At 35.0% G+C, this 25823-nt stretch overlaps 2 protein-coding genes across 16 annotated transcripts; both read right to left on the bottom strand.

The window, feature by feature from the left end:
• Positions 1-1696: 1696 nt before the first annotated feature.
• LOC113724176 (uncharacterized) lies at positions 1697-12876 on the bottom strand. 15 transcript variants are annotated; one of them, XM_072075572.1, is made up of 16 exons: positions 11504-12109; positions 11272-11323; positions 10418-10503; positions 10269-10340; positions 8558-8627; positions 5826-8068; positions 5412-5720; positions 5246-5345; positions 4124-5156; positions 3741-4000; positions 3449-3652; positions 3280-3372; positions 3097-3198; positions 2569-2959; positions 2058-2294; positions 1697-1955 (listed from the first exon to the last, which is right to left on the bottom strand). In XM_072075572.1, exons 6-9 carry the CDS (start codon positions 8063-8065, stop codon positions 4530-4532), a joined length of 3276 nt encoding a protein of 1091 aa, XP_071931673.1. In that variant the 5' UTR covers positions 8066-8068; positions 8558-8627; positions 10269-10340; positions 10418-10503; positions 11272-11323; positions 11504-12109; the 3' UTR covers positions 1697-1955; positions 2058-2294; positions 2569-2959; positions 3097-3198; positions 3280-3372; positions 3449-3652; positions 3741-4000; positions 4124-4529. The 15 variants fall into 15 exon arrangements, with proteins under 15 accessions (XP_071931673.1, XP_071931666.1, XP_071931670.1 ...); XM_072075565.1 differs by having other exon boundaries at positions 5826-8627; positions 11504-11705; positions 11828-12109; XM_072075569.1 differs by lacking the exon at positions 11504-12109 and adding an exon at positions 12577-12876 and having other exon boundaries at positions 5826-8627.
• On the bottom strand, positions 2747-4010 carry LOC113724177 (uncharacterized). The gene is made up of 4 exons (XM_027247103.2): positions 3741-4010; positions 3280-3372; positions 3097-3198; positions 2747-2959 (listed from the first exon to the last, which is right to left on the bottom strand). Exons 1-4 carry the CDS (start codon positions 4008-4010, stop codon positions 2747-2749), a joined length of 678 nt encoding a protein of 225 aa, XP_027102904.1.
• Positions 12877-25823: the final 12947 nt, after the last annotated feature.

Genomic DNA, 25823 nt, shown 5'->3' with positions numbered 1-25823 from the left:
TAGAATTAGTAAAGAAACCTGATGTAACTTTGGTTACATAGTTCTCAACTACATATTTTTTTACTGTTACTAGATTAATATTGAAGTATTTTTGCATGTGTAGCATATGCATCATCTTTGGTTCGTTTAAATATTTGATTGAGGGCCTTCCTTTCGCTATTATTAATGGTTTTGATCTTTCACTCAAAATATACTTACTTCTTTTGATATATATACCTGCAAATTATACTATTTCCACTGATGATGGTTATTATGAAATTTTAAGTTTTCAAAGTTTCATATATACTATTTTATTTTGAATAATTTAAACAATGTATGACTTGTTTCCATGTTAAGGAGAAATTTCTGAAGAATGGTGTCAACATCCCGTAATGATAAAAAGATAACATTCTTTTGATCCAAACATGACATTGCTCTTAATGCTTAATTTAAAATCATACCAAGATCAATTTTGATATAATCCTAGGCATTTGTTGAAGAACCATGTCAAAAATTAAATTGACTGATGACATCTTTCACCTACAAAAACTTGGAGTTAATGAAACTAATGAACTAATGGTCAATATTCTTTAGTATCGTGCCATCCTTAGTTATTTTTCCAACAAAGTCAGGAGATGAACTGTGTTTGTCCATATTTCTTTTTGAATGAGATTGATGATGAAATGAAATATTTTAAAATTTTTTCAAAAAATGCAACAATAGCACTAATCATCCACTTGGTGTAGGGAGATTAGCACTATCTGATGGGTTTCAAACTATCAAAACTGATATATAATACTTGGTACACATCTATAAATATGAATCTATCACTTTGAAAGATAAAAAACAAGGCAATAGCCATTCCAAGCCAAATTGGATACTTTCACGTCCATTCTCAAATTTTTTTGAAAGTTACTCATTGAGACATAGAAAAACTTTAAAAAAATAGCAAAACTATAGTAATTGTAGATCATCATCGCTTTCTCATCATCTTTGTCTTCCTCTTTTCCCCTGGTCTATATTTTCCTCAGTGTATCCCCTTTCTCTTCTCTATTCTTCTTTTTCTAAGTTTAAACTACCACTACAAGAAAAATTATATTTGGAGGCGCAACAAAATGATGCAATAGGAAACTTTTAGAGGCACTTAGACTATTGAGGTGCACACATCAAATGTCTACTAAACTACCCGTTTGGAAAAGGTTGGAGGCATTTTTTAACGTCATGTTTAATGAATTTGATGCATTCACAATTGCCATGATAGAAATTGCAAATAGGCACACACCAATGCCTCTAAAGATGCCCTATAAAGGCACTTTACTTGGTATCATTTTTGCCCTTTTTAGGACACTTTTACGTGTTGCCAAAAGGTAATTGTCTAGGTACAATGAAGTGCATTATATACATTAATGGAGGCAGTTTATAGTGTAGCGTTTACCTGTCTTTCAAGGCATTTTCTACCATTGTAAAAGGAATCTCCAAACACTCAAAAAGTGTCATGATCTGTGGTTTTATTAGGTGCATTAGTTTCAATGTAGGCATTGGCAAGTGCCTCAATAGATGTCTTTTTTTTGTGCAATTTTCATCTAAATTTTCTACTCTAATCTCCTAATACAATACGCCAAACACATAATATGCAATTGTAAGACAGCCACTATGCCAAAGAATATAAATCTGCTTGAAAGTAAAAAACTGGTGACATCCTAAATAAAGCAAAAAGTTCCATAAATCTGAAGTTAATTCAATAACTAGCATTAATACTTCTTTAAACAAAAGGCTGTCATCCAACTCTTGCAATAGAATCCAGCAACATTCTCAAGAACACAAAATATTCCACAAATTTGAAGTTAACTCAAAAACTAGTATTGCTTCTCTAAACAAAAGGCTGCTGTCCAACTCTTGCTTCTCTAACAAAAGGCTGCTGTCCAACTCTTGCTTCTCCAAACAAAAGGCTATTGTCAATCCTCATGAATCTTCACCTATAAAATTAGTAGATTAAGTAAGAACACCACATCATTATCCATCCAACTTACAAATATTTGTAAAGAAAAAAATTTGAACAATCTTGTGTCAAAGTATACCAATTTCAGTGGCCAAGCAATCGGTGCACCAAGTGCATCTTCAATTGTTTGCAATAGCCCATAAGGCCTAATCAATTGTTCATTGCGTTCCATCACGATTTGTACTAGTATTTCACACCAACATGGTCCTAATGGTTGTCCACCAACAACTTTAGAAGGATCAATTCCTTGGAGGCGACCAATAACTAGACATTTTGTTGGATCAAACAAGCTGAAAATATCAACCCAATCACCTTCCTACAAGATAATTTGAAGTCATAGAATTGAATTAGGTAGATTTATTTTTTAAAAAAATTTGGTAGAGTTTCCCCTGCATTTTGAGCATTTCTCCAATTTTCAGCAATAAAACTTAATAACCATGACTTTACTAAGTTGAAATTACCATGTTTTACTATTCAACATAACCAAACAAAATAGCAGTTTAATGAATCAACAAGTTTCAAACAACAAAAGTGAGTATCCTCATATGGTATAATAACAATAAATTCTTGAAAAATAATCATGAATATACCTGAAGAGAACAAGCACCCATAGGAGAATTTGAAACATGATTAGAGGACGTTGAATTTATCGAGCCACTAGTTTTTGAGCCACTATTTTGCTGCTGACACACCATTGTTTTGAGCTCTGCAAGTTCTTTGGCTTGGTCTTTCAGCTGCTGATCTTGCTCAGCAAATTTATCTTCCATCTTAGAAATTGCTGCCTTTTTGCTCCATAACGATACGCTGACAAGTGTTGCGACTAGGTACGTTACCCCATTTGTCTGATGGTGTCACACCTAGACCATACATGCGCACACGCCCATTGTTATCTTCCCCAAATACTTGGGCAAATGCATCATTACGACCAACATCATCATTAGAACTAGGGGGAAGTTGGCTAACTTTTTCCTTCAAAGCTTGCTGTATTTAAAATCCAAAAAAAATTCAATATTACTAAAGTCGATTATCTTACATTAATGAAGATAAAATCAGTCCTAAGTTAGTAGACAATTTAAGTCATTTAGAGTACTAATTTCATCAACCAATTAATAACTTACTAATGTAGCTGCAACGTCATCATTTCCCGGGTTTCCGTTTGAGTCAGTATAACAGTGTTCGAACATATCAACTCGTGATGGGAGATGACCTAATTTTTTCATCTATAGAAAATGAAGTCTTCATAAGACCACTAGGTGATACAAGAAAAAACTAAATGAAACTAAAAGGTTTAAAAGATTTACCAATTTCTTTAGAATTTGAGCGTACGATTTCTTTCCTGTCTTATGATTCATTGTTTTCTTAGCCCGACTCATCTTATTCTTCTCGCTGGTATTCTGAAATTATAGAAAAATAGTGAAAACTTATAATCTCAACATAATGGTTGATATTTAATAGTTAAAACAGTTATACCTTTGTTTCCTCTAAGCTTCAGTAAGCTAAAAGATTTCTCCACTGATCTTTCAAGATCCGCTGATCCCTATTATTAATTTGACTCTCAATGGATTCATTTGGATTGTAATACTTTGCCTTTATAGCTGATTTCCAATTTCTCCATTTTTTGCCGATTGATTTCAAAGTCCAAAAATCTGCACCTGGAGGAAGACGAAATTTTTCCTACAATAACACCTTAAATAGTTAGATCCATATTTTTGTCATATAAAGGGTACAGCTGTATATTTGCATCAAGCAAAATGTGCATTACCTTCACCAGTACAAGCATGTCTTGTTTCTTATCATTTGTCATTTCACGCCAATCTGTCACGTCTAGAGGAGCGTACTTTCCATTTCTTGCTATTATTCCTAAGAACTCAGTAAATTTGGACTTGTTCTTGCCAACAGGCTCACCATCCTTATCAAATCTAACTTTGTATCGATGACAACTACTAGGTTTATCCCATATTTCTGTCATATATGTTGGCCCTCTAGTTTTTCTTTGTGAATTTTCATCTGCATTTTCTTCATCTATAACCATGAAATATGACGCTGGTGAATTTCATTACCAAAAGAAACTAGTAGAACTAAAAGTTTTGAAACTGAATCTCAAGAATGAAAATCAGAACTGGGCATGACTTATTAGAGATGTACCTGTAGAGTTAGGCTCCTCAATGTGAATCTGATTTTCAGCTATATCCTCGTGTTGATCAACAAGTGTATTTCCAGTAATCTTCTATCTTTTAGTCCTTGCCATTCCTACAAATAAAAATATTTAACAAATAAAAGAACACAAATACAAAAAGGATAGCAAAATCTCAAACGAATATGATAATAGAAAGGCTACAACTACACTGAAAATTTTCATCTACTAACAAATCAATTTTAAAGTGCAAGTAAGTAAGTTAAAACAGAAATTTTAAAATAGACAAATGCAAAGACACAACAAGGTTAATCTGAATTTGCATCTACAAAAAAATGCATGTGAAATTGCAACCACGTTTATAGTTACAACTTTTACAGTTTTAATAGCAAAAACCAAACATTTCAACAATTCAAGCTAGTGGAGTATTTCATCTCCATCATCTTCTCGAACCCATCGAATGTCTTCATTCTCATTGTCCATTTGAGTTGTTGAGGTAATTGTGCTCTGCAAATACATCTCAATATCACATACGGGGTCCATCATAAACTCATTCCTAGGAGATGTAGCAACAACAACACTCCAGCCTTCAGCTAAAGGGTCTTCAACATAAAAAACTTGTGAAACTTGGGTTGCTATCACAAATGGCTCAGGGTGAGGCTTTACATTCTTGAAGTTGGCCAATGTGAATCCATCCTCATCTTGCTTTAATCTTTTGCCTTTTGATATCCAATCACATTCAAATAAGGTGACATTTCGGCCTTCAGTGTAATTTAACTCAAGGATATTCGTCAAAATACCATAGTAAGCCAAGTCACTTAAAATTGGATTATTATCTTTAGTACTCGAAAAGCTTGATGTTGTTGCATTGATAAGAATCCCACTATTCTGAGTTTTCCTTTGAGATTCTAATTGTCTTGTATGGAAGCAAAAGCCATTGACAAGAATCTTTTGATATGTTCTCCCGATATTATTTGGACCCCTAGCCAAAAGTTTCAAATCTTTGGAGATGTCAACACCATCAGCCACTTGAATCTGCTTAACCTATTATATACAAAATGTAACAATGACAAATTTCTTCTTTTATGCATAAAAAAAAAAGATAATAGAACCTGTAAGATTGTTGAGCTTACATGGTCCGAAAACCAATCTGCAAAGTTCTCACAATGAATACGCTCAATGACATGTTTTCCAGCACATGGATTTTGCTCCTCCACCATTTTATGGTGTTGGCTGCATATAGAAACTCACTAAGTATTTAACATATATAATTTTTTGAATTGAAAGGAATTTACTTACTCAACATATGGCTTGATGTGGTCGCAGTTAAATAGCACATATTGATGTGCTTTTCTCAAAATTTCATTGCTGAAATTTGTTGGAGTTCCTTTTCCTAATGGACGACATGAACTGGAAAATACATCAAAGCCTTCACTTGAGGTGTTGCCCACATCATCATTTCTACTTGTCCGATTAAACTTCGTTTCAACATAATCAGCTAGGTATAAGGAACAAAAATTCAAACATTCCTCAGCTAAATACCCTTCAGCAATGCAGCTTTCTGGTCGACTTCTATTTCGGACGTAGGATTTCAAAGTTCCTAAATACCTTGACAAGGCAAGTTTTAATTCAGGTTTAGAATATTGAGATGAAGTTAATGATAAAAAATGTCTAAAATTTTCAAAATACTTCACTTAAATATTTTATGAGTACCTTTGTATAGGATACATCCACCGATAATGGGCAGGCCCTCCTATTTTTGCTTCGCTAACCAAATGAACAGCTAGATGTACCATCACATTAAAAAAGGATGGTGGAAAAATCCTTTCTAATTGACAAAGTATGATTCCAATCTCTTTTCCCAAATGAACTAAATCTGCTAGATCCAAAACTTTGAAGCACAACTTGCGAAAATACCTGCTCAATTTGATCAAAGGAGAGCGAACTGCTTTTGATAAAGTCCTGCACAGAGCTATTGGGAGAAGCTGTTGCATCAAAATATGGTAATCATGACTTTTTAATTCAGAAATTTTTGGTGGCTTTACTTTAACACATCTAGAAATATTTGCTGCGTAGCCATCTGGAACTTTTATCCCTTTCAAAACTTTGCAAAATATCTCCTTTTCCTTCTTTTTCATTGTAAAGCAAGCTGGAGGCAGAACACTCCTACCATTTCCCTTCTCAATGGGATGCAATTCTGATCTTATACCTATATCACGAAGGTCAAGACGTGACTTTTTATTATCTTTGGTTTTTTCCAGATTCAACAATGTAGCCACAATGATCTCACAGATGTTCTTCTCAATATGCATAACGTCAAGATTATGACGTATCATATTGTCTTTCCAATAGGGCAAATCAAAGAAAATGCTTAATTTTTTCCAATTAAATGGCAATTCTGGATTGTCACTAACTGTCTTCCCAAGTTTAATACTATAACTAGCTAACTCATCTAAAATTGTAGACCCCATTAACCTTCCTGGTGGTTTTCCATACTCTACAGCTCCATTGAAAGATTTAGCATCTTTGCGAAATGGATGGTTCATTTCCAAGTACCTTCGATGCCCCATATAGCAATATTTTCCCCAATTTTGCAGATGCTGTGAACATGTGTATTTATGGCATACAGGACATGCAAGTTTTCCTTTAGTGCTCCATCCGAAGAGGATTGCATAACCTGGAAAGTCACTAATGGTCCATAAAAGTGCTGCACGAAGTTGAAAGTTTTCTTGTCTTGATGCATCATATGTATTCACTCCAACATCCCACAATTCCTTTAATTCTGCTATGAGAGGTTTTAAATATATATCAATATTATTTCCTGGTGCAAATGGACCGGGTATCAACAATGATAACATAAAGTTCGGTTGTTTCATACACATCCATGGCGGCAAATTATATGGCATCAATATTACCGGCCAAGTGCTATGAGTTGAACTCATATTTTTGAATAGGTTAAATCCATCTGATGCTAGGCCCAACCTCACATTACGAGAATCTTGAGAAAATTCTGGATGATGAAAGTCAAATGTTTGCCAAGATGGAGAATCAACAGGGTGCCTCATGTTACTATCCTTAGTACGACCTTCTGCATGCCATCTCATATGGCCTGCAATTTTGGAGGACATAAATAGGCGTTGTAACCTATGTTTTAGGGGAAAATGCCATAAAACCTTATGCGGTATTTTTCTTCCCTCACCAGTCGGATCATTTTCAGATTTAACCCATCTAGATTCTTTACATGTTTCACAATGCTTTCTTCTTGCATCTACCCCCCAATACAAAGTGCAGTCATTCGGACATGCATCATATTTATCGTACCCAAGTCCTAATTCCTTCATTAACTTTTCAGCTTCATAATAAAACTTAGGCAAACCATCCATCGCATCTGGAAAGGCTTCTTTCAACAAATCAAGTAACATATCAAAAATTTTGTTGCTGAGTTTACCAAGGCATTTGAGGTGAAGCAACTGAATCATAAAGGAAAGTTTTGAGAATCTTTTACATCCAGAGTAAAGCTCTTTGTTAGAATTATCAATTAGATTGTAAAACTTTTCAGCTTCTACATTGGGCAATTGGCTTTTGTATTCAATTCCATCTATCCTTGTATAATCTTGTTCAGGAATTCCCATTGCATCATGAACCAAACCATGCATGTCATCAAGTTCATCCCGTACCCCATGTGAGATATCATGGGAAGTAGGTTTTGGTGCACTAGAATAAACAAATTCTCCATGAGCTGCCCAATGGGTATATCCTTTAACAAAACCATAAACTTTCAAATGAAGTTCTACATTCTCCTTGGTAATACATACACCATACTTACATTCTTTACATAGACATAATATCATCCCATTTATACTTGAATTCTGGAATGCATAATCTAAGAATTTTTGCAAACCATCCCAATATTCTTTGCTTTGTCTATTCTTTTGCATCCAAGTTTTATCCATATTCTGTAACCATGACAAATTTAACCTTAAAATATACACATACATACATATACATATACATATACATATATAAGCAAAAGAAAGCAATTAAGAATAATGTTAACAAAGAGCATCACTCATACAACAAAAAAATTACTAGGATACCAAGAAGCTATTTGGAAGTCAACGAGAAGGTCACTGTTTGAGATAAAAGCACAAGACATGAGCAAACAGACTGAACCCCAAAGGTTTTCCACTACTAGCCATTTATCACGTGTCACCAAGTAAACAGTTTTTTTACACGAATCAATGTTAAGAATAAAATTTGCAGGTCATATAATATATCTACTGCAATGACACTCCAGTTTAAAAAAAAATTAAGAATTCAAATGACCAAAAGATGAAAATGAACGTACATTACAGGTTCAAACAAATGAACGAATTTAATATCATATATGTAACTTAATCTAATTCCTAATAAAAAAGAACACGAGAATATAAGTTGCCTTGTACCTCTAGCGAAATCAATGTGCAACGTCTTCAAAATGATTTCTTTTCATAGATAGCTATCTTCAATTCAAACCTGTGGTGAAACATTAATGAACTTTAGTAAAATTTTAATATTTTGAATAGGTGGTATACGTACTTCTCTAATTATTCAAGAAGAAAAATAACATCAGCTTGCAAATTTCTTGAAGAATATTTTAAAAAAATGAGAAAGAACCAAAAGTGCTGAATGACTTTTCCTAATTATTCTGAAACAAACAGAACAGGGCATGAAAATATAAATGCACCAACATATATAAATGCGTCAGCTTACTATGCAAACAGAACAAGGCATGCACATTATTATGAACCAAACAGAACAAGGCATCAGCTTACTTTCTCTATGTACATATATAAATGCACCAACATATGCATGAAAATGATCCAAGGCATGCACATTTTCCCCATGTGAACAGAAAACCACAAATGCAAATTATTCTCATTGAATAACATTTTCATAAAAAGCATTGGGATAGCAAGAATTTTATCTAAACTCAAGAAATAAAAAGATTTTATGTTCATGTTTGAGAGACCAACTTCGCTTTACAAGTTAAAATTTAGAAACCTCTGTATTGGTGCCAATTATTTTTCTGGTAAACTTAATTGCCATATTACCATAATATGAATCAAGTTTGATAACTCAACTACAACTCAAACAATTGCTAACAGTTAATTTCTTCCCAATTCACTAGTTCTGACTTTGCCAAATTTTACATGTTTTTCCGAAACCAAATGACATGAACAGTACACTATCTGTGACATTCTTAGTAGTAACTAGTCAGTAGAAGTAAAGCACCTGGGATTCTATATCCTATATTTTGTGCCAGCCTAGTTGCACTAACGTAGGAATAGAAACCAATTCCCAAGTTCCAACTCGGTTGAGAGAAGCATTAACTACATAATCATAATGTCCTGATTCAATTCTCAGACATCCATTTTGCCCTTTTCCCTTCCACTTTTGTACTTGAATTAAAAAAAAACTCTACCACTATTTTTATACACTTTATTATTATTATTATTATCATTATTAAGTGAACATACTAATTATCCGTTTTTCCATGGACTCATGATTTTAGTAAGAAAACAGAGGGTTATTTGAGATATTGTTGGATTATATATATATATATATATATATATATAACGAAGAGCATGGAACTCTTAAGGTGGCTAGCTATCTCCTTTTGCCAAACATAAATGTGGTTCTCCATTAACAGACCGTATTTGGTAACAGCCCTTCTATAAATCAAAGCTCTCTTGAACCCAAAAGGGTTCCTTAAATGTGTGCGGCAATGCCTGTTAAGGCTGGGAATAATTACCTTGATGGGGATAGAGTTCAGAACTCCACATTTTTCAGGAGACGAATTTAACAAAGACCCTCTTACGCTTTCATTATTGTTTCAGTGCTCTATATTATTATTATTACTAGTGGGGAAGGCCCGCGCAATGCGCGGGAGTCGGGTGCCTATGGGTCCGCTCTTTACAAATTAAGGTTAGATAGATCTCACCACTTGCAAACATCCTTACAAATTCCATACAAATATAAGAACAGTGAAGAGAGAAAAGATGGAAGTTGTAACTAAGAAGCCATACGAAAGTAATAGAGAACCACATCATAGTATTATAAAAAACCATAGCTTAGATCAAAATGTTTGAGTTCATAGTATTCCATGTGGTTCACCTTTGTGATATGTTGAAAATTCTGAAACATGCTCCTTCTGCCTTCGATTATCTTCAACTTTGTCTCCAGGAACTAAATAGATTGTGAAAATGTTATGCCTATATGACATCACAATAGCCTAAAGGAAAAGGGATTACAAAATAACCTGCCTCACTGTGGTGCTTATGACCATAGTTAGGTTCTTGAATGCGAAAAGCCTGCTGTAACAGTTGCTTATTACTGGTGTGCTCATCATCTGAGCATAGAGATAGAGGAAAAGGTAGTTTAGTTTACAGCCATACTTGTTGGGAGTTATTATAGAGGTAGGTGGGCCTCTAAATATTCACTATAATGTAGTATATACAACGCGATACCTTTTCCTCTTAATACTAACGAGGAGGTAAAAGTAGTCCTTGTCTTTTCTTTTTTACTTTATTAGGTATCACGGTGTTTTTTTCGTTGGATTTCTTTCTGCTCCTTAGTTAAAGAGGCATATCTTTGTCTAGCCTTTTCGTTATGTTGAGCTTTTTGGTTGAACATTTTAGAAGGAGCAATATTTCGATTCATAGTGGGTTGCTATGGAAATGTAGGGTCAACTAACAAAAGTGGTGGGAACTTGTGGTTTACACAAACTTGAACAATTCGAATGAATCCTAAGACACAAGCTTATTTGTAGTATACTTCAGCACAGATTCAGCCTACAAATATTAACCACTTTTGCTACCGAATGAACTGTAGCTCTTTTAAAATAAGGAGCAACTACAATACTAATTGCTTATGCTTTCATGTACATACACATGTCATGAAATTTATGAGCGATGAAAGAGCAAAAGATTTTTTAACTGCACCACATAATATTCAAATCCAATGTAAACAAAAGAAGATCGCCAAACAAGCATAAATTGTAAACTAACGGAGATTTCCAAGCAGGCATGAATTCAATGGTAAACACAGTCCACAAAATCATTTTTTAAAAAAAACATCTATTCCAGCAAGTTTGGAGAAAAGTAGAAAATGAACTAACCTTTTTAAAAAAGAAATTGATAAAACTTGATCTTGATGAGAAGAGTTTGAGCCTGCATAACAAAAAAAATAATTAACTTTGTATGAAAGGCCGGAACTAATAAACGGACGAAGGATGCAGATGAGAACAAACACATCAGGTCTAAGAAAGCATGGTAAGAAAGCATGGTAATTCTTTTTTGAAAGCAAAAGCCAAAATCAAATGGGCAAAATTACTTGTATACGAATCTCACCTCAATTCAAAGGAATTTCCATATCGGCGGCCAAACATATCACAGAGAAACAGCTATATGTAGCAACATATTTAACACCAACCAATCAAAGAAGGAAAGGAGAGAAACGGAAGAAGATGGAAGGCTATGTGTGTAGCAAATGCGGAAGGAGGAGGAAAGCCATAGGTGGCAAACGTGGGGGAGCTAATACTTCATCTGGTGGCTGTTTAATAATTAGAGCCATTAAGAGAAATAAAGTGGAAGAATAAGCAAATAAGCGGAAACCAGACCTAATCGGCCAAGGAATTAAACAAACCCAACATAATAAGAGGAACAGAAACTGACATGGGTGGCAAACATGGAGAAATTAAGAGACCGTTTAACAGAGGGAGGTGAAACTGGTGGAAGTTGAATTAAAAACCCCTCTCATAATAGTCATCAATAATCAAAGGGGCTTTGATGAAATTTGCAAAGGGGCAAATGAGAAAACGGTTTTGGGCGGCAGAGGAAGAGAAACAGGGGTATGAGCATTTAATGTTACATTTGATTACTGAACTGGTGGGGCCCCTTATTCAGTGCTACGTAATTAAGTTTAGCACCGGCCACTTCAGATGATTATACTGGCGCATTTTACTTAGGAATTAGTATTCTAGATATGGGCTCATTTGGTAATACGAGCCCCTAAACAATTAAGAAACACTTATGGGACCCATCAAAATAATAAAAGGAGAGCAGATTACAATGGGTGATAACGTTGCAAGCATCATGGATAAAATAGTCATATTAACACCAACCATTGCCTTAACAACTTGTACAATATCAGCTCAACATCTCTACCATGTAGAGGAAATTGACAACGATATCCAAAAAGGGCGGTTGAAACTTAAAGTCGAAATGCATAACGAAGATTTTCTTATATATGTATAGGATATATATATATTTCAAATTGAAGGATTACAATCCTCCATCGCATGAATAACTATTACCCATACCTCAAACCTTCAATTTTGCAAGACAATACCGACAAACAAATTGCAATTATTCATATAGGGCAGGCAAAGCATATGATTTTCAAAAACCCATAATACACTTACCTTTTAACCGCTAAACCATCCTTCTCTTCTTCTGGTCAAATTGGAATGCATCTAAAAACCCAAGATAGAAAGAAAGAGGGTAGGGATTAAAGAATGAAAAAAAAAGGCAGAAATGGAAGATTGATTTTGACGATGATGGATTTTGTGAATAGGGTCCAAGGGTTTAGATTTGGAGAAGAAACTGAGGGAACTTTTTGGTGTGAAATGTAAGAGGCGGACCTTTCAAAGAGAAATGTATTGGGCAAACTTTAGTGAAGCGGCAAAATTTTCCTTGCCACGTTCTTTTTTTCTTTTCCCCGCGCTTTCTCTCCATTTCATTTATACCAGTGACAAAACTACGTTGTTTCTATCTCAATTTCCTATTACTTCTGATGACATTCACAAGTAATGCCCTAATAGTTATTCTAATTTGACATATCAAAATTTTCAATTTAGAAAAATATAAAACAAAGTGCAATGGTATTTGGTTCATGTTATTTTATTATGGCACTCACTTTTTTACGTCTTCATAAAACATGTAAAATGACACTTACAAAAAAGTGTCCTTATAGGTATGTCATAATAGGACATTTTTCTTGTAGTGTACATAGTTCTTTTTTCTTTTCCTTTTTTTGCTCCATACCCTGACCAAACAAATTGATATTGTCTAATTTAATATCCTGACCAGACGAATTGATGCTACTGGGTCTCTATTTTTCTTGCAAATCATGCTCAAAATTTTGGTAGTTCAAATAATTGTGGGTTTGTCAAGAATTTTGTTGATTTTTTGGCATTTTTCTATTGGGTTTTATTGATTTTGTTAATAAGACATAAAATTAGAGAAACTTTTTGAGATAGAGACATGGTGGTTTCTTGAAATTAGACCATCATCCCATCTGGTGATGGGATGGCAACGAAGAGGAAGAGGAGAAAGTGGCATCAATATGATGAACAAAATAAGAAAAAATAAAGAAGTAGATGATTATGTAACAGTAATAGCATTATTCATTCAAATGGGAAATTTGAGAAAAATAAAGAAGTTTGATGCGGAATTTGAGAAACCTAGTTTTCATGAGGCTTACTACAATGGAACCGAAGTAAAGCTACTCGTATACCACATAGCAGTTCATCGATATATAAGCACTTTCCAACCATTGTAGCTAAGGCAAAAAATTCTATACTTGCCATTTTCTCCTCTTAATATTGTTTGGATCTCTTTTTCGTTTTATTCTCTTAATATTGGTTGGATGATTTTTTTTCTTGATATTTTTAGCCAAGAAGCATAGGGACTTGTACATAGGAGGTCGAGTCTCTGCTCATAGGAACAGGATAACACATTCGGTTAAGTGATGAGGACGAAAAAAGTTGCTCTACTTTTCTACCTAGAGGAATTGGAACGCACACTCGCTTTAGTGATGAGGATGAAGAAGATTGCTCTATTAATCTATTTAGAGAAATAGGAAAACACTTGCGTTTCAATTCGAATTCGGAATCTCCTTGACTTACTCTTCAATTCCGGGTTTTCTTGATTTTTCGCTATAAAGTGTAAAAAACTACTGCGAAAGTTGATAAAGGTTTCTAATGTACTAATGGAGCACATATTGCTCTCTTTTTACTTCTTTGAGCCTTTAATATGAAGAATGGCTGTAAAAGTTGATGATAGGTTTGATATGCTACTACTGTATAGAAGAATTAGATATTAATTAAATGTAAATAGAAACTAATTGAGTACGTATTACGATTTCTTTAGTAATAGGAACCTTAAAGTCTTTACTATAGTAAAATCTAGAGTTTACAATTTGATTTCAATTGATTAAAATTGATTTTGCCCCTTTATTGTGTGGATGAATTCATTATTCTACTGGGTTACTAAGAATTTTTTGGTCAATTTGGAGGTTGTTTAGTAATGTGAACTTGGCATATATTAGTGGGGAGTGCTAACGGTCAATTGGAAATTGGTTGTGACTGTAGTGAAATGATGACAATAGTCATGCACGCCTTTTTTTGCACCTCAATTATGGATGGGTTTCAAATTTATGATAATGGTTTTATTGTCTTTGTTGGTTAAAAAAAAGAGACGGCCTTTCTTTGGACTCCCATCCATTGTCTCAAAAAAAAATCAACTCTTTATCTTGAGACTTGACCTTTTAATTTCTTGAAATTCTGCTCTTTCACGAGTCCTAAGACGGGTCGGTTGACGCATTATGTGGTCTCCACCAGAATCCCTTAGGAAAATTCTTGTTGAACACGAAGACAAAATTATTCTTTCACTTCTTGATGGAGGTCGGAGTATCCACTACCAATTTTTTAATATTCTTGAATTGAGTGTCGAAATAAAACCACTTTTTGCTTCCACTATTCTTGACTGTGTAGAATTTTTGGAAGAGATTAATTTTGGAAACCACTTATTGTTCTCGACATAGCATCTCGATCCCTATCAAAGTTTGGATAGTATTTAGAGTCAACGAATAATCTGAGTTCCCTAGTGGGGAAGGTTATCTCAAACTTATCCGATAATGGTCATTCTCAAACCCACCTCCAGCTACTCGATGTATATTGTCACTTGCCTTTTAGGTGGGATGGCCACTGATTGATCCGATTATGTTCAATATATATCATAATCTCGACATAATAGGCATGCTCGTAATAACGCTCTTGATCCGGCCTTGTCGATCGTGCTCCTAAACAAAGGGACCTCACCAAAATCAATCAAGGCGAAGTTAAGGGAAATGTGAGGCAGAACTACTTTAACGTCTTGAGGTACATCGGAATCTAAAGCGTCATTATACAAGGCCTTTAACTCCATAGCAGATTTGATTGATCTTTTTGCCCCTTCCACTCTAGACTCCCATGAAAACTCATCTCTAGAGGTAGTAGTCTCTTCTATCTAAGTTGTTTCCTTTTTTGTAGGGTCGGGTCTCTCTGCCTCGAAAAAATTCGGACTCACCATCTCTTTGTGAGTCTTTGCTATTCTAGTCATAACTACTCTAGAAAAGGAAATGCAACTTACTAGTTTCAGAAAGTTCTCGATAAAGATGAGCTGTTGAGACACCTTGGATAATTGTTTCAGATGGGAAGTTACAGTTTGATCTCACGGTGAAAATGAGTCATGAATTACACCTTATTTATAAGGGTTAAAGAGGGTGAAAATGTGGACTTTTCGAATTTCGAAACTCTCGTCTCTCTTTTTTTTCTCTTTCCTTATAAATCATTGATAGTTTACCTAACACCTTCCAAAAGAGTGACACATCAGTTATCCTTGATTGAGATATTGTCTCCTCACAGTACTATGTGTTGACACGTGTACCCTTTCATCATTTCAGGGTAGAATCTCGAGCAAAAATAGTCTTCGGAACTTCTCATTCTTCCCAAAATTGGGAGATTTATTATGGGTACCTCGACAATTTAGATAAAAAAAATCTTATATATTTTGGCTTATGTGTCCTTGCCAAGGGTTCATCTCGGAGTAACCCATCTACTCAAGGTGTAAAACGTCTCAACTTAATAAGTTAGATCTGTCACTGGCATCGACGCCACGTCTTATCCTATTAGGTCAAACTATCAGTAGACCTCATTATTCCACCGTTTATCTTCTCTAGTATAAATACCGGTTTCTTGCTTATTTGAAAGGTATGCAATCCAACTCACTCATTATAAGTCCTGACAGTTTTTGACTTAAGCATCAGAGGAAAACTGAGGGACTTAACTCTGACCATTTCTTATTTTTATAGGTGAGCTTGTTTGATATTTGGTCTTAACTCAACTTGCTAGTCCTCACCTCATCAAGTAGAACCTATGTATGTCATCTAGGTTCAAAAGACTGAAAATTGGCTGAATCTATGGTTGATATGTTTTTTCTAAAATTCAATGCGAAGTGTGAGAAGCCTGGTTTTTATGAGATTTACTACATCGATGTCACGCCCCAAGTCGACCACTTGATTTGGAATGCAACACGCCGTGAAACTCAAGGGGTAAACCCCCCTTTAAGTCTTACAAGGCATCTTACTTTACTATTCAACCTTGCAAACAACACTTGAAATAGATGCTTTCAAAAAAAGTTCAATAGGACCACGCTTAACATCAACTAACATAAGGAGTAAATGTATCATGAAAACAAAAGTCAAACTTGTCCACTTGTGGACTAAATTAAAATCCCTCAGACATGACTAGAAAATAAAAAAAATCTCCACTTCTAAACTTATAAGATTGACCACTATATCAACATCCAACCATTGACCATCTATTCTTCCTCTTCTTCCACAAACACTAACTCATATTCTCTATCGTTGTCTGCAAAATAGGGTGAGAGGAGGGGGTGAGCTTTTGCATGCTTAGCAAGTATTACCTACTATCTCTACTGGATCATACACGTTACATAGACATATAATTTAGCGCACACACAACACAATTCATACTTCATATTCATAACTCAAACTATTCAAAAGAACCATAGGGTTGTATTCAAATTTGCAAACATAGTTATGCATCAAATTCAAATTCATAACAATCACCAAATAAAAGTTTTAACTTAATTAGAGGATCATGCCTTCATCTGCCTCTGTGTACATAGCCTAGTGTTTAACCGCCACTAGGGAAAGGTCATAGTTCAAATTCGAATTCATAATCATAACAGTTGGACCTAGTCCTGGCAAGTATAATCATGATCATAATTAAGTGGGTCCATTACATTAGTATTATTTTATTTCATAACACATTTCATAATGAGTATATCATGATAAAAGTTTCATTCAAAATAGCATATATAATCTAAATTTTCATATAGTAAAATAACATTCCAATTCATAAAATATTTGTTGTCACAACTACAAGGATAGTGTGAAGTACTCACCTCAAATTCAAACTAACTTCTTTCACTCTTCCATCCCTTGAGCTAGCTCTTATGCGTGATCCTAATAATATACAAAAGTATCATCCAACTATTCATAAATAAACACTTTTAATTCGTGTGGACTGAATTGGTCTTATTCCGCAATACTTATAGCTTTTACTTTGTCTTACGAAAAATTTCAGATTTAACCAGTTGCTAGTGTCTTAGTCCTAATTTCACATATACACATTGTAACCAGAAATTAAAGACACCTCTGTAAACTAAACTCGAAACCCTACCACTTCAATGAAGACTACTTCCCTAAATTCGCTCATTTGCCTTGGCAAAATTAGCTCATCATTTCCAGTTACTCCACCTGATAGATTTTCTGTTTATAATCTATCCCTAGAAAAATTCCTAATCTTTAAGTTAAACAATTAAAATCTCTGCCTTATTACTTGTGACGTTTAAAATCGCTTTCTAAGTTCCAAAGCAATAACCCATTAGATTTAACATTCTGATTCTTTTGATAGATTTGAACTCGCCCACTGAACCCTTGCAAAAATGATCTTTAAGAACTAGGTTTTATATCCACAACATCCAGAATGTTCTTTTACAAGTAATATCCAAAATTTATAGTCAAATCTTGGGTGAAAGTTGCCTTAAATTCGTTGCTTAAACCCATAAGAATCAAGTTTCCAAATCTACTTAGAAACCTGACCGGTTAGGAAACCAACCTTTTTTTTTTCTTCTTCCAACTTAAAGAAAACTCAAGAAACATTTTCAAAATTTACCCAAACTTTTATAGTATGATCTTTTACATGTTAGGAGGATTTTGGTTCAAGATTCTTGCAACAATTATGCTTAAGAAAACATTTTCTTGACATACAACCCAGCCTCATGCAAAACTGCCAACGCATGACTTTGATTCAGAAATCAAAAGACCCTCCCAAACTTCAAATTTCGGTCTGAAATTTTATACACAAACCTTAAACATATAAGCCCATAACATATCAAAATTTCATCAAAAACCATAGCCTCTAAGGCCACGAACAAATTCCATATTTTTGCCACTACAATCTGTCAAAACCTAATGGCTATTCCTATTTAGTTCAAACACTCAAACCTTTTCAATTTAACTCCTTACAACCACGTATTAAATCACAAGTCATGATAGCTAGAATAAGATTCATAGTCCACACGTTTTCTTCCTCCGACAAAGTACTCAAATTACGTAACTATTTACTAAGTTCATGAGACAAGTGTTTTACCTCTTCAGCACACATGTACCCTCCCGGTATGTGCACTTCCTTTGTTTCCAAGTTTTCTTGAGCTCCAACCGTCTCTCTCAGTCCCTTTTTCTCTTTGTTGGTTGCTGAAAAATGCAAGAAAGACGGCTCCTCATTATCCTAAGTGTACTTATATAGGCAAACTCTAATCACAATCCCCTTTGAACTAGGTTTCCTCCTATCTCTTTTTCTCCACAGAATTACTTATATGAAATACTCCCTTCCTACCTATTCCAAATTGTATTGTTCATAAATTAATTTTCAAATAGTCACAAAATACCGTAACTCATAAGGTTAGGATTCCCTTCCTACAAATTTCAAAAGAAATCCATTGAATCCCATATTTTATAGTTGATGGACTTTTAATTCAATTAAACAAAATTGTTCCTTAATTCCAAGAATTACTTTATGGAAAGAAAAGAAAAAAATTACGGGATATTATAAACGGAGCCAAAGTAAAAATTGTTGCTATACCACATAGTATTTGGGTGATATATAAGCACTTCCCAACCACTGCGACTAAGCCAAAAAATACTGTACTTGCCATTTTCTCCTCTTAATATTGTTTGGATCTCTTTCTTATTTTCTTCTCTTAATATTGGTTGGATGGTTTCTTTTTTCTTGATAGTTTTAACCAAGAAGCACAGGAATTTGTATGCGGAAGGTCGGGTCTCTGCCCATAAGAACAGGACAAAACATTCGATTTAGTGACGAGGATGAAAAATTTTGCTCTACTTCTCTACCTAGAGCAATTAGAAGACACATTCGCTTTATTGATGAGGATGAAGAAGATTGCTCTACCAATCTATTTGGAGGAACTAGAAAACACTTGCACTTTAATTCGGATTCGGAGTCTCCTTGACTTACTCTTCAATTTAGGGTTTCATTGATCTTTGGTTGTTGAGTGTAAAAAGTTGCAGTAAAGATTGATAAAGGTTTCTAATATATTAATTGAGCACATATTGCTATATTTTTACTTCTTTGAGCATTTAATATGAAGAGCTATTATATAAGTTGATAAAAGGTTTCTAATACGCGGTTGCTATATAGAAGAATTAGATGTTAAGTAAATGTAGATAGATACTAATTGAGTACATATTACAATTTCTTTCGTAGTCGAAATCTTGAAATCCTTACTATACCAAAATTCGAGGTTTGCAATTAGATTTCAATTGATTGGAATTGATTTCATTCCCCTTTATTGTGTGGGCAAATTCATTATTTCTACTGGGTTATTAAGGGTTTATTGGTTAATTTGGAGGTTGTCTGCTAATGTGGACTTGGTATGTATTAGTGGAGAGTGCTAATGGTCAATTGAAAATTGTTCGTGGTTGTAATGAAATGATGAAGATGGTCATGCATGCCTTTTTTGTCTCTCAATTGTGTACGAATCACAGATTTATTGTTAGGAATTTTATTTCTTTTGTTGGTTGGAAAAAAGAGACGGTTCTACTTTGGACCCCCATCCCTTAAGACTATCTTGGGAAAAAACCAACTACTTATCTTTAGATCTGACCCTTGAACTTCTTGAAATTCTACTTTTCCATGAGTCCTAGAGACCGGTAGATTGATACATTATGTAGTCTCTACCAGAATCCCTTAGAAAAGTTCTCATCTGACACAAGGACAAAATTATGCTTCCACTTCTTGATAGAGGTTGGAGCATCCACTACCAATTATTTAATATTCCTTGATCTGGTGTCGAAATAAAATCACTCGTTATCGTTTCGACTATTATTGATTGTGCAGAATTTTCAACGAAAATTAATTGTGGGAAACACTCATTACTCTCGGCACAACATCTCGATTTCCACCAAAGTCTGGATAGCGTTCAGAGTCAACGAGTAATCCAAGTTCCTTAGTGACGAAGGTTATCTCGAACTAATCTGGTAGTGGGTATTCTCAAACCCACATCTAACTGCTCGGCATATATTGTCATTTGTTTTTTAGATGGGATGGCCACTAGTTGATCCGACTATATCCAATCTATATCATAACCTTGGTAGAATGAGTATGCTTGTAGTAGCGCTTTTAATCCGGCCTCGCCGATCATACTCCTAAACAAAGGGACCTCGCTAAAATCATCCAACACAATTTCCTGAGGCACCTCAAAATCAAAAACATCGTTATACAAGGCCTTTGACTCCATGGCATAATTGATTGATCCTTTTGCCCTTTCTACTCAGAACTCTCCCGAAAACTCGTCTCCAGAGTTTTTAGTTTTTTCTATTTCGGTTACTTCCTCTTCTACAGGGTCGGATCTCTCTGTCTCGAAAAAACTCAAACTCATCGTCTTTTTGTGAGTTCTTGCTATTCTAGCCATAACAACTATAAAAACGGAAATGCAGCTTACTAATTTCAAAAGGTTCTCGACAAAGATGAGCTCTTGAAACAACTTGGATAATTGTCTCGGATGGGGAGTTATAGTTTGATCGTATGGTGAAAATGAGTCATGAATTACACCTTATTTATAGGGGTTAAGAAGGGTAAAAAAGCGTACTTTTCGAATTTCGAAACTCCCATCTCCCTCGTTTTTTATGTTCCCTCATAATGATTGATTGCTCGCCTGAAACTTTTCAAAAGAGTGACATATCAGTCATCCTTGATAGATGCATTGTCTTCTTACAGCACTATGTGTTACCACGTGTATTCGTTGGTCACTTTGGGATAGAACCTCGGGAAAGAATAGTCTCGGAACTTCTCATTCTTTTCAAAGTTGAGGGATTTATTGTGGGTACCTCGACATCTTAGACAAAAAAAAATCTTAGATATCTTAGCTTACATGTTCTTGCCAAGAGTTCATCTTGGGGTAACCCATCTACTCGAGGTGTAAAAATTCTCAACTCGTCACTATAATAAATTAGTGATTGATGTGATCGTCTACCACCCAATAAGTTATATCTACAATTGGCATCGACGCCACGTGTTTTCATATGAGATCAAACTACTATTAAAGCTCATCATTCTCGCACCTATCTCCTCTAGTATAAATACCGGCTTCTTGCTCATTTGAAGGGTATGCAATCCAACTCACTCATTATAACTCCCGATAGCTTCTGACTTAAGCATCAGAGTGAAACTGGGGGATTTAGCACTGGCCATTTCCTATTTTTACAGGTGAGCTCATTTGGCATTTGACCTCAATTCGACTTGCTAGGCCTCATCTCATCAGGTAAAACATATGTATGCCACCTAGGTTCAAAAGACCGAAAATTGGTTGAATCTGTGATTGATTTTCCCTAAAGTTTGATGCAAAGCTTGAGAAGTCTGATCTTTATGAGATTTACCACAAGGAGCCAAAGTAAAAATTGTTGTTGCACCACATAGCGATTGGACGATATATAGCCACTTCCTAACCGCTATAGCTAAGCCAAAAAATGATGTAATTACCATTTTCTTGACTTAATATTGTTTGGATTTCTTTCTTATTTTCTCCTCTTAATATTGATTGGATAGTTTCCTTTTTCTTGACAGTTTTAGCTGAGAAGCACAAGGACTTGTATAATGGAGGTCGGGTCTCTTCTCATAGGAACAGGATGACACATTCGGTTTAGTGAATGATGAAAAAGGTTACTCTAATTCTCTACCTAGAGCAATTGGAAGACACATTCGCTTTGTTGATAAGGATGAAGAATGTTGTTTTACTTCTTTGCCTAGAGCAACTAGAAGACACATCCACTTTAGTGATGAGGATAAAGAAGATTGCTCTACTAATCTATTTAGAGGAACAGGAAAACACTTGTGCTTCAATTCGGATTCGAAGTCTCCTTGACTTACTCTTCAGTTCGGGGTTTCCTTGATCTTTAGCTATAAAGTATAAAGAACTGCTGTAAAGATTGATAAAAGTTTCTGATATACTAATTGAGCAAATATTGCTCTCTTTTTACTTCTTTGAGCCTTTAATATGAAGAGCTGCTATAAAGATTGATGAAAGGTTTTTAATAGATGGCTGTTGTATGGAAAAATTAGATAAAGTAAATGTAGATAGATACTAATTGAGTACATATTGAGATTTCTTTCATAATCAAAATCTTAAAATCCTTACGATACTAAAATCTAAAGTTTGCAATTGAATTTCAATTGTTTGGAATTGATTTCACCACCCTTTATTATGTGGACAAATTCATTATTTTTGTTGGGTTATTGAGGTTTTTTTTATCAATTTGAGGGTTGTCTACTGATATGGATTTGGTATGTATTAATGGGAAGTGCTAACTGTCAATTAGGAATTATTTGTCGCTATGATGAAATGACGAAGATGGTCACGCATGCTTTTTTGCCACTCAATTGTGGACGAGTGTCAAATTTATGATCAGAATTTTTATAGTCTTTATTGGTTGGAAAAAAGATACAGTCGCTACTTTGGACCTTCATCCATTGGGATTGCCTCAAGGAAGAACCAGTTATTTATCTTGAGATCCGAGCCTTTTATCTTCTGGAAGTTTTGCTCTTCCATGAGTCCTGAAGACGGGCTGGTTGGCGTATTATGTGTTCTCTACCAGAATCCCTTAGGGAAGCCCTCGTCTGATCCGAAGACAAATTTATTCTTCCACTTCTTGATAGATGTCAGAACATTCACTATCAATTTTTTAATATTCTTGGATCGGATGTTGAAGTAAAACCACCCCTTCTTATTTTTATGATTCTTGATTGTGTAGAATCTTTGGAAGATGTTAACTGTGAAAACCACTCCATGTTCTCAATACAGCATCTTGATCCCCACCAAAGTTCGGATAGCATTCGGAGCCAATGGGTAATTCGACTTCCCTATTGGCGAAAGTTATCTCGAAAAAATCTAGTGATCGGTATTCTCAAACCAGCCTCCAACTGCTCCGCATATATTGGCACTTGCCCTTTAAACAGGATGACCTTTGATTGATCCAGTTTTGCCCGATATATGTTATAGCTTCGGCAGAATGGGTATGTTCATAGTAACACTCTTGATTTGCCTCCCCGATCATGCTCTTAAACAAAGGGATCTCTCCGAAATCAACCAAGATGAGGTTAAGGGGAACTTTGGGCACAACTACTCCAACGTCCTGAGACATCTTGGAATCAAAGACATCATTATACAAGGCCTCTGACTTCTTGGTATAGTTGGATAATCTGTATTCCCCCTCCATTCGATTTCCCCAAAAACTCTTCATCCAAGCTGGCAGTTTCTTTTGTCTCGGTTGTTTCCTCTTCTGCAGGGTCGGGTCTCTTTGTCTTGAAAAAACTCGAACTCGCCATCTCTTTGTGAGTTTTTGCTATCCTAACTATAACTACTGTAAAAAAGAAAATGTAACTTACTGATTTCAAAAAGTTTTTGGCAAAGATGAGCTCTTGAAATACCTTGAATGATCGTCTTGGATGGGGAGTTATAATTTGATTGCCTGGTGAAAATGAGCCGTGAATTACACCCTATTTATAGGGGTTAAGGAAGATGAAAATGCAAAATTTTCAAATTTCGAAACGCTCGCCTCTCTCTCTTTTTCGCTCCCCTAAAAAATGATTAACAGTTTATCTAACACCTTTCAAAAGAATAGCACATCAATCATCCTTGATTGACGCATTGTCTCCTCGTAGCAATATGGGTTGCCACGTATACCCTTTGGTCACTTCGAGGTAGAACCTCGAAAAAGAATAGCCTCTGATACTCCTCATTCTTTTCAAAGTTGGGAGATTTATTATGGGTACCTCGGCATCATAGATAAGAAAATATTTTAGATATCTCGACTTACATGTCCTTGTCATGAGTTCATCTCGGGGTAACCCATCTACTTGAGGTGTAAAAAGTCTCAACTAGTCATTATGATATTATTAGTGATTGATATGATTGATGTGACAGTCAATCACATTATAAGTTAGATCTATAACTGGCATCGATGCCACGTGTTATCTTATGAGATCAGACTACTAGTAGATCTCATCATTCCACCACCTATCTCTTCTGGTATAAATACCGGCTTCTTGCTCATTTGAAAAGTATGCAATCCAACTCACTCATATAACTCCCGTCATTTTCTGACTTAAGCATTAGAGTGAAATTGACGGATTTAGCCCTGGCCATTTCTTATTTTTACAGGTGAGCTGTTTGGTACTTAACCTCAATTTGACTTGCTAGCCGTCACCTTGTTAGATAGAACATATGTATATCACTTACGTTCGAAAGACTGGAAATTGGTTGAATCCGTGGTTGATAAGTTTTTCCTAAAGTTTGATGCGAAGCTTGAGAAGTTTGGTCTTTTTGAGATTTACTACAACGGAGCCAAAGTAAAAATTGTTGCTATACCACATAGCAGTTGGGCGATATATAGGCACTTCCCAACCACTGCACTGCAGCTAAGCCAAAAAATGTTGTAATTGTCATTTTCTTCTCTTAAGATTGTTTGGATCTCTTTCTTGTTTTCTTCTCTTAATATTGGTTGGATGGTTTCCTTTTTCTTGATAGTTTTAGCCGAAAAGCATAGGGACTTGTACATGGGAATTTGGGTGTCTGTCCATAGGAATAGGACGACACATTCAGTTTAATGAAGAGGATGAAGAATGTTGCTCTACTTCTTTATCTAGAGCAACTGGAAGACACATTTGCATTATTGATGAGGATGAAGAAGATTGCTCTACTTCTTTGCCTAGAGCAATCAGAATACACATTTGCTTTAATGATGAGGATGAAGAAGATTGCTCTGCTAATCTATGTAGAGGAATAGGAAAACACTTGCACTTCAATTTAGATTCGGAGTCTTCTTGACTTATTCTTCAATTCGGGGTTTCCTTGATCTTTGGCTATAAAGTGTAAAGAGCTATTAATTGAGTACATATTGCTCTCTTTTATTTCTTTGAGCATTTACTTCTTTGACCATTTAATATGAAGAGCTGCTATAGAGGTTGATAAAAGGTTTCTGATACGCAGCTACTGTATAGAAGAATTAGATGTTAATTAAATGTAGATAGATACTAATTGAGTACATATTGCTATTTCTTTCATAGTCAGAACCTTGAAATCCTTCTTATACTAAAATCCGAAGTTTGCAATTAGATTTCAATTGATTGGAATTGACTTTGCCCCCTTTATTGTGTGGGCGAATTTGTTATTTCGGCTGAGTTATTGAAGGTTTTTTTTTTTTTTGTCAATTTGGGGGTTGCCTGCTGATGTGGACTTGTTATGT

The sequence above is a fragment of the Coffea arabica genome, chromosome 2c (genome assembly GCF_036785885.1).
Source record: "Coffea arabica cultivar ET-39 chromosome 2c, Coffea Arabica ET-39 HiFi, whole genome shotgun sequence".
Lineage (NCBI taxonomy): Eukaryota > Viridiplantae > Streptophyta > Magnoliopsida > Gentianales > Rubiaceae > Coffea > Coffea arabica.
The sequence above is the reverse complement of the archived record's forward strand: the minus strand, read 5'-3'. Positions and strand labels throughout refer to the sequence as shown.